Raw genomic sequence first — 15,667 nt, 5'->3', positions numbered from 1 at the left:
TGGTGATTCTGAGTTTATCAAGCAACCTCATGATGTCCATTTGGTTGTGTGCGTACCTGATGCCACATGGAGACAAGAGGCTGCCGGGCACCAGACAGGAGGAGCTCCCTTGTAAACAAACACACTGCCCATCCAGTTTAAGAATCCATCTCTTTTGAAATGGTAAATGGAAATTAGTTTTCATTGACAGAACTGATGAAACTAATTTTCTAAACCTGCAAAGGTGAAGGTCACAACTTCCCCTTGGAGGTTGCTTCTCTTAGACATCATTTTTTAACATACAATATCACTTAGAAGGAAATGCAGATTTTTGTAATTGCTAAATATGCTAATCCAACCCACACAGGAAGGCAAATGCCACACTTCACGACTTTAACAAATATTCACTGTACACAGAACTACATAGGACATGATATATAAGAAGTTCACAGTCTGATGGGAAACAAGACACACAAGCATTCACACTGTATGAGATGTGCCTTGCCAAAAAGTGGGAACAAGACAGCCTATGGAGCAACTAAACGTCTGGAGACTTTTGTGAATGCTTCATGGGGGGGGGGGTGATATTTCAGCTGGATCTTGGAGATGTGTAAGGGTCATCGACATAAAGAAAAGAGTATGCAGGGGCCATTTCCAGCCTGTGCAGACGTGGAGGCTCAAACAGCATGGCATGTGAGGGAAATGGTGCAGAGTTTACACATCCTGCTACATAGAGTACCAGTAGATGGTACACTTGGAGACAAAACTAAAGGCCAAATTGCCACATATCCTACACTATGATACCTGGACTCTTCCTATAGGTAACAGAGAGCCACTGAAAATTTTAAACATATGCAACTTACCTGATCAGATCTCATTTTAGAAACAACTCTTCAGACACAAAATATATTGGTAATAGGGGTTGCTTCTGCTTTTAAAATTTTGTACCAATTACATGTATTATCTCTCTCCTACACACACACACACTCTCTCTCTCTCTCTCTCCAGACATACACTGAAGTAAAGGACTAGATATTGGGAATTCAATTATGAAGCTACTACAACTGCCCCAGCAGAAATGAAGAAAGTCTGAATTCAGGCAGTAGCAGAAGGAACAGATGAAGAGATAAGCAGATGCAACAGGTCTTGGATACAGCAGTGACTGAGTGAGTTGGGATGCCATTAACAGACAGCAGGGATATAGGAATTAGAAGCAGGTCAAGAAATAGGGTGAAAATGAGGACAAGTTCAATTTTGGATATATATTTGAAATGCCTATGGCACACTGCGATAGAGATCACTAAAAAGTGGAAATAAGATCTAGAGTTGTAGAAAATATCCTAGTTGAAAATAGAGATTTGGAGTCAGTATCTGAGACACCAAGAGGTAGCACACAGAGGGTTAAGAAGAGGGTAAGATAAAAAGACAAAGGTTAAGATCCTGGGTAACCCAATAAATAAGGGGCAAGGTAAGGAATAAGTGAAAGAAATTGAAAAAGATGTCCTGAGGACAGGAAGAGAGCCAAGAGCAAGTGATATCCCAGAAGCCAAGAGGAGAAGAGAGTTTCAAGGACTGGGGAGCTGTACATAGATCCAAATGCAGCAAAGTGGTTAAGAAGGATGAGTACCACAAAGTCATTCATTTTGGCAATTATGCATTGACTGATAATGTCAAGAACTGTTCAGTACAGCATAGCTCAACATGTGCTCATAGAGTGGAATTTTAGGAGAGGGCCTGGTAGGTATGTCTATTATTCCAAATCTTTAAATATTATTGTGTTAGTGTAAATACAAGTTATCATGCTTTTTTTCAATGACTTGCTCAGTAGACTCCTGATATTAAGAAGGAAGACTGGTATACAAATGAATCAAATTTGTCCTAGCAAAACAAGACATCGAGGCAAAAGAAAAAAGAGACAAGTGTGAAGAGCTTTTTCACATAAAAGCCTGTCTTCCACCTCATACCTGTGGGTGACCCTTGTGATTCTACCAGTATAAGTGGCTGTTAAAAGAAGGAAAGTATTTAGAGTGGAGAAAAGCCTAAACTCAAAGCTTGAGAGTTGATTTTACCCCAGAAGCACAGCTCAGGTCAAATCAACTTACTTTCAAGTCTAAGGGCATCTGAGTCCCTCCCTGAATTCTCAACAGAGAGTACAGGCTCCTCCTCTGTTCCTGTCTCAGAGGGCTCTTCTTCGGCAGCATCCAGTGACTGTGAGTTGTCAAAATATTTCTGTTTGTCATGGCTGTTGTCCAGGGTTTTCTCATGACAATTACCTCAATGACAAGAGACACAGAGACAGCATATTAGAAACATCTCTCTTAGGCAATCCCATGGCTCAAGGTCTTCAAGTAGCAGGAAGAGCAAAAAAGATGACAGTGTCAGTTTTTCTCCAGCAGGACACACACACACACAAAAATCAGTGAGCTCAAGCACCTCGAGCCAGATCTTTATCGTGACTCAAGATTTAGCACTGAAGTTCAAGTTTCACCTCCTAGGCTAGCATAAGAACCAAATGTTTGGGGGGAAATTACGACAACGAAGATCAAGTCCCAAGATCTCACTGCATTTATAATGAATGACTGTGAAAATATTTCTTTGAAAGTGGGAAAAAAGTAGTTTTCCTTCTATTTGCCTTTCACAGGTGAGAAATGACCGACGAGTACCCGAATACATCTGGAGATAGATGAACTATAACAGAGAAATGGAATATTCATTCTTATATCACAGCTTAAAATGAAAGCTTTATCAAAAGGTAAAGGATTATAAATTAAAAACCAAGGACTTAAAGAGGGATGGCGGTGGCAGAGAATCCATGTTTAAGACTGCCATATCACAAAGATGTGGATTTTTCTTCTGAAAACAAATTCTGCTCATGGGAGATTTTCTTTAGTGTAAAATGTCACATCTGGAATGTAATCCTAGCAGTCGCTGATACTGTCTGATATGTACAGGGAGCCTGACCTCTTACTACAGTTTTGCCAGTGAGTTGAAGAGCTTTGACCCTATTAGGGATTGTGTTGTTTATATGGATAAAGAGCCACTACCCTGCTCTACCTGATGGCCATTCTCTGGGGAGGGGAATGTGTTACTAGGCTGGTGTGTCTGATGTGGCAGTGATCTGGCCAGCTGAGTAGGACTCCTCTTCCTCTCTCATGTTTGATGTGCATTGTCACTAAAGATGCATGTTCGGTGGAAGCCTACAATTTTCCTCTCACAGGACAATTCTTTGGGTAAGAGTGTCTAAGTAACTTCCCTCCTTTACCAGAACATTCAAACATGCTCTACAGGTTTATTTTTAATAGAAAATTGTCTGAGAGAGATGTATGTACCCAATTAAGCTCTCTCTGCAGCAATGGAAGTACAAGAAGTCTCTTTCTGGATTTGAAGATTCCCTTTTAGATTTCATAATTGAGGAAAGCACTTCTCATGCTGTTTCTGTTATTGTGCCAAGAAAACATAATGGACTCAAAACCTTTCCCAACTTATGGAGCTTGGAGTAAGGGGACTGCATGCTTAAGGAGTCGCTCTTATTTTCCACTTCTACACTCACAAGTCTGAGGCCACCATACATGGTTACGCCAGAAACTGAATTTTTTGTTGTATAGGAGCTTTAGCTCTCAAGAAACTCACAAGCAACTTGGGAAGACAGTAAATACAAACAATAATGAGGAAGCATACTGTGCAAACTAGGTGCTTCAGAGAATAAGCTTTGAGCAAGTAAAACTTGAATTTTGAGGAGCAGGTAGGACTTAAAAACGGGGAACAACAAGGAAGGGAGCCAGTATCTGCTGAGTGTTTTTTATTTTTTCTTCTACTTACCCCTCAGAAATGCCTTATGAAATAACTGATTTTCATTTTACAGATAAGGAAATGGAGTCTCAGTGAAATTAAGTAACTTGCAATAAGTAAGTGGTAGATCTGGGATTTCAATCAGTTCTATCCTACTAGAAAGCTTCTTGGCTTTCCGCCCGTCAGTGCTAACACTTGAGCAGAAAAGAGAAGGTGGCACTGTCCGCAGGAAGGAATGATGTGTTGAGCAAAGCAACAGGCACAGGAGTTCTCACTTGTGTTTGGGAGACGATGAGCAGCACAGTTTGAGAGATGCAAGGTGTGTGTGGTGGGTGTGTGTGTGCGCCCATCGAAGGCTGACAGGAAAGATGCCATGATCAATGACAGTCGCTATCTTTCTCCAAATTCTTCTGTGAGGTAACGGAGGTAGAGGATTGGTTTCCGCTTCTGTCTGCACTGTCTAGTACGTGCAGGTAAGCAGGGGGAGCTAAGCATAAGAGCATCCAAATAAAGCAGTGACAATAAACAACTGTACACCCCCAGCTGACTAAAATTTACTATGAAGAACATCACACTTCTTAGTGACAATTCTTAACTGGGATATAAATAAGCATGACTATTAAAAACACAGAGAAAATAATGATGACAATGATGTTGATGATTTTCAAACATATGTTATTCTGTGACTAGTCTCTTCTTTCAGCTTTGGTGAGTTTGCCTCTAATGCATTTTGCACCTTGATACAGGCTGAGTGAAACAGTGTTACAAAAGCGAAGGACAAACCTTCAAGACTGGAACCCAGTAAAATCCTGTGTTTTCTGCAGTTGACTTCCTCCTCCAACCTCTGCCTCTCTGATTTTTCTCTCCCACTCTCTTCCCATTATAAAAAATTAATTGGTTTCATCTTTTTAAATGTCTGCAATATTTAAAAATGCCTCATAGGTAATTTATAAGATATGATGTGCATAAGATCCTGAAGCTAAAATTAGTCCTCCTGCATGACCTCAAACCCAGACGCCCTCTTGAAGCAAGCCTTGTGCATTCTAAGAATGTCTTGTCCTCCAACTCAGGAAATTGGGGCCAACATCTCAGAGGGAGAGGGCAGAAGAGGGGATCAGGGAGAACTGGGAATAGAAAGGAAGAATAAGAAGTTTACATTATAATATTTGTTGCAAGTAGGCAGAATCAAAATGATCAAGTAAAAGCTACATGCCTTAAGGAGTCACTTTCATTTTCATTAACAAGTTAGAACTGTTAGTATTAATTTTCTTAGGCTGACAGTTAAAGACAGTCTGGTTCAGTGTTCTGTTGTGATTTATATAATTATCTAGACTAATAATAAAAAGTCCAATTGCTCCTTCCGGTTGTCTGAAGGAGAACTGAAGTACGTCAGAAAGAAGGAAAGCTTCTATTCTTTGGGCTACAGTATAGGTCTACTTAAGCTCAAAGGGGAACTAAAAAAAGTTGCCTACATGGAAAAAATGTCACTTGTCTTCCCAGCAGAGGAGGAGATGATGTCCTCTTAAAGAAACACAAGAAAATGTTGGCGAAAGAAAAATGGAAAGATACCTAAAAAGTAACAAGTCATCTTCTATGCATATGACTATTATTTTTTGCTGATGCAGAAATGAGGAGATTCTGTGGCTTAGACTAACCTTGAGAGGTACGATTTCTTTCTTTCTTTTTTTTAAGGAACTACATGATTTAAATGAAATGCTTTAGATAACAAGGTCCCAAGTGAAAATGGAAACACTTTTCTGTGCTTAATGCTCTATACTTGCTTGCAAAGCATTTAGCATCTAATTCAAATCCTGACAGTTTGGTTTTTCTTGGAAGTAGGCGACTACATAGCAATACCAACGAAGCATAAAACTCCAGGTAGGGTATTTCTGATTCTGCAATTGCTATGAGATCTTAGACATATCAACATCCTTTTCTGTGGCTAGAGTATCGCCTGCATAAACTGAATTATTAATATTAACCTATCCTACAAGGGTGTTCTGGAAAACAACTAAATATTTAATATATCTTGTCAAAGCATTAAGTCTCCTAAGGCAAAGGCACAATTTATCCTGTGGCTAAACAGGTTTTCAGAGTAAACTAAGTTCTCAGGAACTCCTATCATTACTAAGGCTAAGGAAATCTCCTATTTTCTCATAATTCTGTTGACAGAGGTCCCAGAAGAATACTTATTTTTCTAGAATTGGGTAACAACTTACTCTTTAAAAAAAGAATGCTTACCTTCTGAATCTCGTAAGTTGGCAAGACATTCCTGGTTGGGTACTTCAGGATCCTTTAGGATTAGTTATAACAAAGAAATGCCACAAAAAAACTGAGAGGCATCAGAGCTTTGAAAGAGCCAAGTAACTAGAGCTCGTCAAGCAGAACTAATGAAGGGTCATGTAGTTCTGTTAGCCTTAGAGCATAGTGGCTAAGAGCTCCGATGAGCCGGACTAAGCGCGTTCGAATCCTATTTCTACTACTTACTAGCTGTATACAGCAGGGCAAGTTACTTTTCCTCTTCTTGTGTATCAGCTTCTTCATCTGCAAATTGAGCTTCACGGTACTGCCCACCTCCCGGAGCTGCTGAGATTCAGTGTAAGAGGTGAGACCCTGGCCTAGCACATGGTGAGCTGCTACTGTTGTCTCTCTGGAAAGCTACAAAGGAATAAATGACCCCAACGTCATCTCTTTCCCTGAGGCCTTCGAGCTACAGCCTAACTCAATCTCTGGTAAGAACAACTGGCTCCAGAAGTCATCAGGGGATCTGCCTCATTTCAACGGCCAACGTACGTGCGCGTGCATATGCATGCAAGAGATGACGACGGCAGTACAGAGTTCGCTTCGATTGGGCTTTTCAGAAGAAACAGCAATTAATTCAGATTCAATTGCTTGGCATATCTGAATCCTAAAATACTTAGCACATTTAGAATTTGCCTCAGTCTGCTCTGTGCTCTCTGAATTCACGGCCTTATAATATGAAAACAGACCACAGGTCCTCTGTTCAGTTAAATCAACGCTTACCTGTCTGCACCCCACAATGCGTGTTATGTTGCAACATATTAAAGGCTTGCTCCAGTCTTCGCCCACATTTTTCTTGCTTGAACATATTTTCCCCATATAAGAAATAAGTATAATACTCCTATGCTTCCCATTACATAATGATTTTTTCTAAGACATAAATAACAAACTAATTTATAATGGGAACTAGAATTTGAATTTTATGCTGTTGAAGGCAAAGTAAGAGATGTTAGAAAAATGGCCTTTGTGAACAGTGGAATATTCTAAAGATATTCCTACTATCTCTGTTCTAACAGGATTATATTATACTCTAAAGTCTCCTTTCTTACGCCTATAAGAAAAGTTACCTTACAGGAGGCATTCTGGTACATTCAACTAAATCTAAGGTACCTGGGTGGAAAATACAGGTAACACTGTCCCCTTAATGGACATGAGAACGTATTTGTCTTTCTCCCTAACTTTCTACTCAACTGCACTCAAACTATGCAGCTATATAACCTTTTTTTTTCCTGTATATAGGTTAACACTGTGACTGTTTTATTATAATTTTAGATACCTCATAACTTCATGATATTTATTTCCCTAGTAAGATAATCTTTTAGAAAAGGTAGTAAAATAAATCATGAAGTGAACAGAAGTGTATCTTTCAGTCGCTCACCATGCTATGCAAAATTACTTTAAAATATTAGCAGGAAATGTTAACTATGGGGGACAGGTGGGGCTTGGTACCACACGAAGTAGTAAGTCTATTTGACAAAGAAAGAAACCTTTCTGGGAACAGGTATCTTTGATTTCCACCTCCAGATGTTGTGACAGAGGTCCTGTAGATCTGGTTCCAAGAACATTCCACAGTATGAATTCAAATCTGGCCTTAGCTACAGCCTTTCCATACACACTTGAGCAAATCAACTTACTTCTCTGTGTCTAGGTTCTTTATCTTCAATGAGAGGACTCCTGGGGCACAGCACTAGTGAAACCACCTTAAAGAGGGGCACTCAGAGCTCCCTGGGTCTGGGTGAAGACCTAGCTTGCTGATGACTGCGCCTGAGACAGCAGTGAGGCTGCCTCACCTCCTTTGCCCTGTGCTGCCCTCTACTTAGGCAAGACAAGAGAAATCATTTCAACAGAAGTGTTGGCTCCTTAGACTTGTTCTCATTCAGCAATTACTGCCAAATGAAATTCTTTGCGGGAGGATTAAAGTAATGCTTATGTACCAACTGACCTTAAAAGTGCAATGCCAGATAGAAAACAGACCATATTAAAGACTTGAAATCAGCAACTTCAGAATTACATAGGCTTTCCCTCCTGGTGAGGTGAATGAGTCAGAAGCAAGTTTAAAAAAGAAAAACTAAGAAAAGTCTGTGACCTCAAATACAAGTGTGTGTGTGTATGTGTGTGCGCATGTGTATGTTTTCCTTTTACTACATATTACAGGTCTGACCTCAATGCTGGGGACCACTTGGTCCACATATGGGAGGGCAGTCTGCTTTGCCTGGGGATTCAGAGCTGCACTGGTTTTTGTAGACTTATATTCCCAGCCTCCTTTTAGAGAAGAAAAATGAGAGCTGGGTGTAAATCTGGCCTGTCTTCCCATGTGGCCCTCTCTTAAGTGACTATGGCATAGAGGGCAAAGTCAGGGCCAGCTGAGACACAGACACCGTAACCTGTGGACTGTGGAAGAAATGACTCCAGTGATGGAATCCAAGCTCTCAGGAGCTACTGTTTCCTCCAGAAATGTGAAGGATCAGATTCGATCTCTAAGGAAGGGCATTTAAACATTCACCAGAAGTTCACTACGAAAGATTCTCCAGGCAGAAAGTATATTGAAGAAAGCAAGTTAACTGCCACAGCTGCTAGTAGTAGCCGCCGTCGTAGTCTTAGTAGTAGTCACAGTCAAAGTATTAAATTGAAATCTCTGGTTTAGTTCAGCCGAGGCAAATTTGTTTCAAGCAAGTGCGCAGGGGAAATAAACCCAACAGGTTTTCTCTGACTTACTGATTTATCCATAAATGATAATTTTTCCACGAGGGTCAACAAGGACATTTGTTTGTAACTTTCATTAATAACAGTGCATACAGGGAGTGAGAGAATGCAGGCTATAAGACATGTCAGCTTCTGGTGGACAAGAAAGACAATACGATTCCTTTCGTCTTCTCCCTCCTATGGTGTGGGAGCCGCAGACCTTAAAAGAAGATCTGTATCTATATATGTATATTGAGTGGGGGTTTGGTGTAAAGCATTCTGGGTAAATGGTGGGTGGACACAAGTTAATTACTCTTTATTACTAGGTATTCTCAGTAGTTCAAACTTGAAATATCACCAGCTACTTTGCCATTTAAGTACATTCTATGTGCCAAACAATGAGGGGGGGTTGCAGAATGCATGGTGGGCCAGAGTATGAAAATGAAAAAAGGACTGGTCCCTGCTCTCAATGAGCTGAGGAAGTCTTGTAGGTAAGTTGTGTCTCATACACAAATAAGTATGATGGCAAGACACAGGAGCTGAAGGAGAGGAACAGGTAGAATGATTAGCTACAGAGGACTTATAATTAAGGGGCTGGGTAAGGCATATGGCAGAAGTGAGCCTTGAAGGATGGGTAAGATTAGGATTTTTGTAGAGGGGAAGGGCATGATGGAGGGTGAGAAGGAGGAGCTGCAGAAAACAACATGAGCAAACACATGGATCCAGGAAAGTGGGATGTGTGTAGTAAAGAAAACAGGCTATCCACAGTATCATCCTCGTATATTACGGTTTGTTACAATTTCCACTGACTTTGCCAGAGGCAGAATGATATTAAAGTTTTTATGTGGTCAGTGAATTTAAATTCGGCACATCTATTTGAGTCAACCCCACACACTTGAGTTGGTTTCACCCAATTCTTAATACTTAGAATAAGCCTACAAACAGGTGGTAGGGGGAGAGGCTTGGATTTCCTAGCTACCCACAGTCTTGGGGGTTTATCATTTTTCTCTCCTTTCTCCTGCTGCAAGTGAATGGTAACCTGCTGAGGTTGAGGAAAGGAATCTAGAAGGAAAATCAATAGATCTTAACTCTGGTCCTCTTCCTCAAAATGCAAATGGAGATAGCACAGTGATAGCGCAGTGGGGATGGGACCTACCATCAGAAGCACTTAACTTTTTGGGCATATCAGGCTTGCCTTTTTTCCTATTGCAAGGGTATTACGTTAGGTCAGGGCTAATAAAATCTCAAAGGCTACTTGATCTTTTTTTATTCCCCAGGGTAAGTGAATTATAAGGATGTCTTTAAATGAGAACTCAAGACCCTAGTTATTCCAGAATCAATAAGGACTTGAACCTAGTAATATCTCATAGGACTCAGATGTGAAAACAAAGAGCATTAGCAATTGTCCTTTTCACTGGTATGGGCAGTGAGTATGATATTTAAACCAAGGTTGTTGTTATTTTTTTTTAAAGGCCACTTACGTCCCTCTACCATAGAACATTTTAAGTAGGGCCTTGTGGATTTCAGAAACAAAGTTCCCTAGTTGCCTGACTGTAGACACCACTTCGTGTGTATGGGATTAAGGCAAGCACTTTGATTAGAGCATATCTAATTCTAAGCATTCGTAGCCAATGCACTAAATCAAGTAAAAAGCAGAAAGAAATTAATGGTGCTATCACACTTTTTCCTTTTGCTTTACGTCACCACACGAAAGTCACCTGGAGGCATTCACCTCAGTGGCTGCTTTGCACATAATAACATAGTTTCTAAGACCTTACTCTTTTCCAATTTTTAACATTTATACTTTTTAGGCAGTGAGAGAGGTGGTGAATTGTTTCATTTTTTTGTTCATGTTAGATTTTTCCCTAGCTATGTTTTACATTGTCAAGGGAAACATGCCTGTGTTATTATAGGTGCAGCAGGAATGAACATTTGATCGACACCTGGTACACTATCAACTGCTATTGACCTCCAGCTCTTTTTCCTGAAATTTGATACGCTTTTTTTTTTTAATAATAATCACTTTGGATATGTGATCTGACTGGGTTATTAATCAATGCCCTATAGTTTGGCAATTTTTGAATGGCAAATTTAGACTTGTTGTTATAAAAAGCAATTAAATGAGAAGACAAATCCAAAGCTGTGGTCTTTTCAACAGCTATGAAATTTGATTTAAATTTCTCCTGCATTTTCAAGATCATAACCAAATAAACCTTAGTGGCTAAGAAAAAGTAAGAGATTACTGAAATTTTCTTAGTCAAAGAGCACAGTTTAGTATGAAATACATTTGACTACTAGGAATAACACTGCTGGAAGAAAAAAGGGGGGAAAAAACCAAAGCCAGCGTTCCATATACACATATATATGCCAGGTATCCTCGGTCATATGTATTTTAAAACTAACTAATGTTCTTTTGTAGTGATTATCAGGTTCAACTGCTTTATTTCCATCACGCCATGAAACTGAGTAGAAATCATTCAATGATTACATCTGTGAAGGGGTTTAAAGACTTAGTGCTCGTTGTGTTAAACAAAAATTTCAAAATTGGGAATTCACTTCAACTAGTCGGCTCACAGCACACATAAAGAACTCACTGAGGCATAAATCACTTAAAAAAAAAAAGCTCGTTCTACCAAAGTAGAATGGACTTTGTGTGTGTGTGTGTGTGTGTGTGTGTGTGTGCGTGTGAGAGTTCTGCAATTAGAATCATCTTTTTGAATGGGGAAGAGTCATGCAAATGCTTGCTATATGAGATGGCAAAATAGCTCTAAAAACATCAGCAAGAATGAATGGAAGTTGAAATTTAAAAAGACAGCAACTGACGACTTGCCTTACAGAATTAGCTGCTTTCAATTCTTATCAGGAACTGATCTACAACTGCAGTGACAAACCATATTAAAAATATCTTGTTCAATAATTAATGAGGGCCAGCTTAAACAGACCCCATCTTGCTCATTCTTCCTATTTTTCTTGTAGGTGTACAATTATTTTGTCCATAGTGATATGAATGTAGGAAATCACAGTAAGCTCCTGATATACAACGGAGCCTATATACAAAGAAAGATGTCCAAATATAACTTTCCAACCCTATGTGTTTGTAGATAAGTGATCATAAAATATGATTAATGATGCCATCCAGTGGGTATCCTCAAACTATACATAGAGCAGAAAGGAGGCAGAACTGTATTCTAAACTTAATTTAGTACCCAAAAATACAACTGACTTCCTTTTGGAGACTCAATATAGTAACCCTAATACTAGTGGAGACCATGTGTACACCTCAAGTGTTAAGCTCTGTAATTCAGAGATATAAATTTATTTTTAGATCAATGAATTAAAGTATGCCATAACTAACAACCTCCAGTGCCATCCCATCCTCACTGACGTTAAGCAGTGCTACGGAAATGTCTATAGTGACAGCTCAGTTGCTACCCTCAGTCTCGGTCCTCCTGGAGCATCACAGACAAGGCTGCAGTGATTTGGTCCAACAGACCATGGAGAGAGAATAAAACCACCTGCTCCGTGTATACTACATGCTGAGGCTTGGAATACCCTCCTGATAAATGCCCTCTTGCTTCGCTCACCTGGCAAAATTTTCTGTTTTATTTCGAACATAGTTACTTTTCCACTATTTCTAACAGGTGAATCTAAAAAACCTTCATTATTTGTATCCTATTATTAATATGTTTCTTTTTTTTTTAAAGATCTTATTTATTTATTTGACAGAGGGAGACAGCCAGCGAGAGAGGGAACACAAGCAGGGGGAGTGGGAGAGGAAGAAGCAGGCTCCCAGTAGAGGAGCCTGACATGGGGCTCGATCCCAGGACTCCGGGATCACGCCCTGAGCCGAAGGCAGACGCTTAACGACTGCGCCCCAGGCGCCCCTATTAATATATTTCTAAAGAATGTTTCTTGATATCATTATCTACTTGCTTTAAAGTTATGTTAGTCACTGAGTCACAGGCTGAAACATGAGTTGTAGTTTAGAAACTATGCCAATAGCTCTGAGAGTAAGAGCTCAGTTTAACACTTCTATTATCCTAAGCTTTATTTTTGTTGTTTTAGTGTAGTTATCTCCCCATTTTACAGAAAATACTTTTGATAAAATGAAGTCACCAACGACTTTCTAAACTGTGAAACGCAGAGCCTTCTACACTATCCATCTACCACTACTGTCGTGATTTTTCCGTAGGTACCAGCACCACTGTTTACGTAATGTTTTTCTTTAAACGGATTCAGTTTAATCTTAGATTATGTCTAAAGGGGAAATCGGTACCACTTTTCATATATCACAGTTTGATGTGCTAGTTACACATTTTTCCTAATGCCCATCAGAATAAGCCATAAATACTAAAATTATTTTTTAAGTTTTTTTAAATGCTAAAATTATTTAAAAATGTTAATGTAAGTCCTACCTGAAAGCTGGTGCACCTCTAGCGATATCTGTACCAGACCTGGGGAACCACACGGAACAGACTACTATTGATTTCTTCTTCCTTCTCAAACCCTCTGTTCTTCTGACCTTCAGGACCTAGCTCCCCCTTGGCTTCCCAATACCCCTCTACTCCTTCACTGGCTCTGCTCCTTAAATGCTAGTACATTCTAGGATTCCATCCCTGGTCTTTTCTTCTTACTTTGCACATTCTCTCTGAGGGAGCCAGAGGCATCTCTAGATGAACATGTCTATCACTGAAATTATTCTCCAGCCTTACATTGATGCATAAATAATTTCTTTTCCATATTCTCTAATTAATGACATTGACATTTATGCAGTTACCAAAGTTAGAACTTCTCTGGTCAACTCACATTCTGAGTCTACTGTTTTCAGCCTTTTTGTCTCAACATTATCCACAACACCCTCTGCTTCTCTTCACTCTGATATGACAACTAGCCTCTCATTGCACTGAGAAGCACGCAAAAGTCCACATCTATACCTATATATTGTCCCTGCTCCTATCTCAAGACAACCCCTCCCCTACATTTGTGCCTCAGATGCTATTCCCCATCTCTTCAAGAACTTTGCTTTGATAATTAGCTTCTTTTTTTGCATCTTTAATTTCTCCTTCTTTACTGGATCAGTCCTATGCAAACATACTGCAAAATTTTCTATTTTAGAGCAAAACCCAAACCAAATTTATCTTTAATCCCATATCCCTAACTTCCATCCCATTTTCTGCTTCTCACTATAGCAAAACTTCTTGGAAGAGTTGCTAGCCATCTCCACAAATCTCCTTCACAACTCACTTCGTACAAACTTTTAGAAGACTGCCAACAACCTCCATGTTCCTAAATCCAATGGCTTATTCTCTGTCCTCATCCAGCTCAACCTCTTGGGATGTATCCACATAGTGCAACAATAATGATACAACTGATCACTTCTCAAAACATTTTCTTCATTTCTGGGACAAAATACTTGCCTGATGTTCCTACTGTCTGGCTAGCTGCTCCTTTATTGTTCTCTTCTCAACCTCCTAATGTTGACTGGAATGCCCTAGTAATTCATTGTTGACCTACTTTCCTTTTTATAATAACCATTGAGGTAACTTCATCCAAGCTCATGATTTAAAACACCACTCCTAAGCCCATAGTTCACAGATTTTCATCTCTAGCCTGGGGCTCTTCCCTGACCATCATGACACTCATATAACTAATTGCCTACCTAACACTTGCACTGAAACATTTAATAAGCAATGCAAACTTAACATTTACAAAACCAAACTTGTTTTTCTCCCTAAACCTGCTCCTTCCTCAGCCTTTACTATCTCATTAAACAGCACCAATAGTGATTACAAATCTCGTTAAATAGCACCAGTTGCTCAGGTCCCAAATTTAGGAGTTACCCACGACCTCTCTTTCCTTCATTTCCCACATTCCCTCTGGTAGTGTCTTGTTGGTTCTATTTTCAAAAATGCATCCCAAATACAATGACGGCTTCTCACTTCCTCTCCCTTCACCTGGCTGGTCCAAACCAGCATTATCTTTCACCTATATTTTGCAACAGCATCCTAATTGGTCTTCCTGCTCTTGCCCTTACCCTATCGCAATCTATTTTCAACAGAGCAGCTAGAGGAAACCTGCTAATGTGTAAATCAGATCATTTTTCTTATCTGTACAAAACCTTCCAAATCATACATCTTTCTCTTAGAATAAAATCCCAAATTATTAGAATGGTCTGCAAAGCAGTACAGATAAGGTTCTATCTTCCTCCCATTCATCTCTGTTTTCATCTAAGTCCACTGCAACCATGTAGGCCTTCTTGCTGTTCCTTGCAAAAGCTTTTGCAACAACTATTCTCTCTGCCTGAAATGCTCTTATGCTATCTGTCTGCATGGCCTAAACCCTCACCTCCTTTAAGTCTTTGCTCCAGTGTCACTTTCTCAGTGGGGCCTCTTTGAACAATCCAGTTTGAATCTCACCTGACCTCCTGCTCTATTTTCCCTTTAGCATTATCTTCTAACATACTAAATAATTTCTTTATTATATTTACCATCTGCTCTGTTTCCCTCCACTAGAATGAAGCTCCATAAGACCTGGAATTTTTTTCTGTTTGGTTTCCAGTTCCTAGAATAGTGGCTGGCAGACAAGAGGTAATAGTTAGATGAATGAATAACTAAGCCACACTCAGTTTCATTTAGTTAAAAGGAAACATTTTGTTGCTTTAGAGGTTATATCCACCATCAAATTTCATTTCTCTTAAATATTACTTGGCTGGGTTAACAATCTATCGTAAGTGGACAGTTGTGGAAAGATCTTAGTCAGGGACCAACAGGCTCATTCCTCAAAAGAAAAAAAACAACTTTTTGCATGTAGGACGAAAAGTTCACATCACAAACCAGAATGTATTTAAAAACTAAAATGAATAATTTTACATTTAATGTCTTTCAGAGGCTGAAATGTAAAACCACCGGCTATCAGA

At 39.5% G+C, this 15,667-nt stretch overlaps 1 protein-coding gene across 2 annotated transcripts in view; it reads right to left on the bottom strand.

Moving 5' to 3' along the window:
- TTC17 (tetratricopeptide repeat domain 17) overlaps positions 1 to 15,667 on the bottom strand; it is a 113,546-nt gene that overhangs the window by 38,566 nt on the left and 59,313 nt on the right. The window contains exon 17 of one of the 2 annotated variants that reach the window (XM_045808782.2): positions 2,082 to 2,252. The exons of the other annotated variant lie outside the window; for it this stretch is intronic. Coding sequence (XP_045664738.1) covers positions 2,082 to 2,252 — 171 coding nt within the window. The remainder of the gene's footprint in view (positions 1 to 2,081; positions 2,253 to 15,667) is intronic. 2 annotated transcript variants of the gene reach the window in all.

The sequence above is a fragment of the Ursus americanus genome, chromosome 24, assembly GCF_024610735.1.
Source record: "Ursus americanus isolate L20-20 chromosome 24, mUrsAme1.1.p, whole genome shotgun sequence".
Classification (NCBI taxonomy): Eukaryota; Metazoa; Chordata; class Mammalia; order Carnivora; family Ursidae; genus Ursus; species Ursus americanus.
This window is presented reverse-complemented; position numbering and strand designations above follow the sequence as displayed.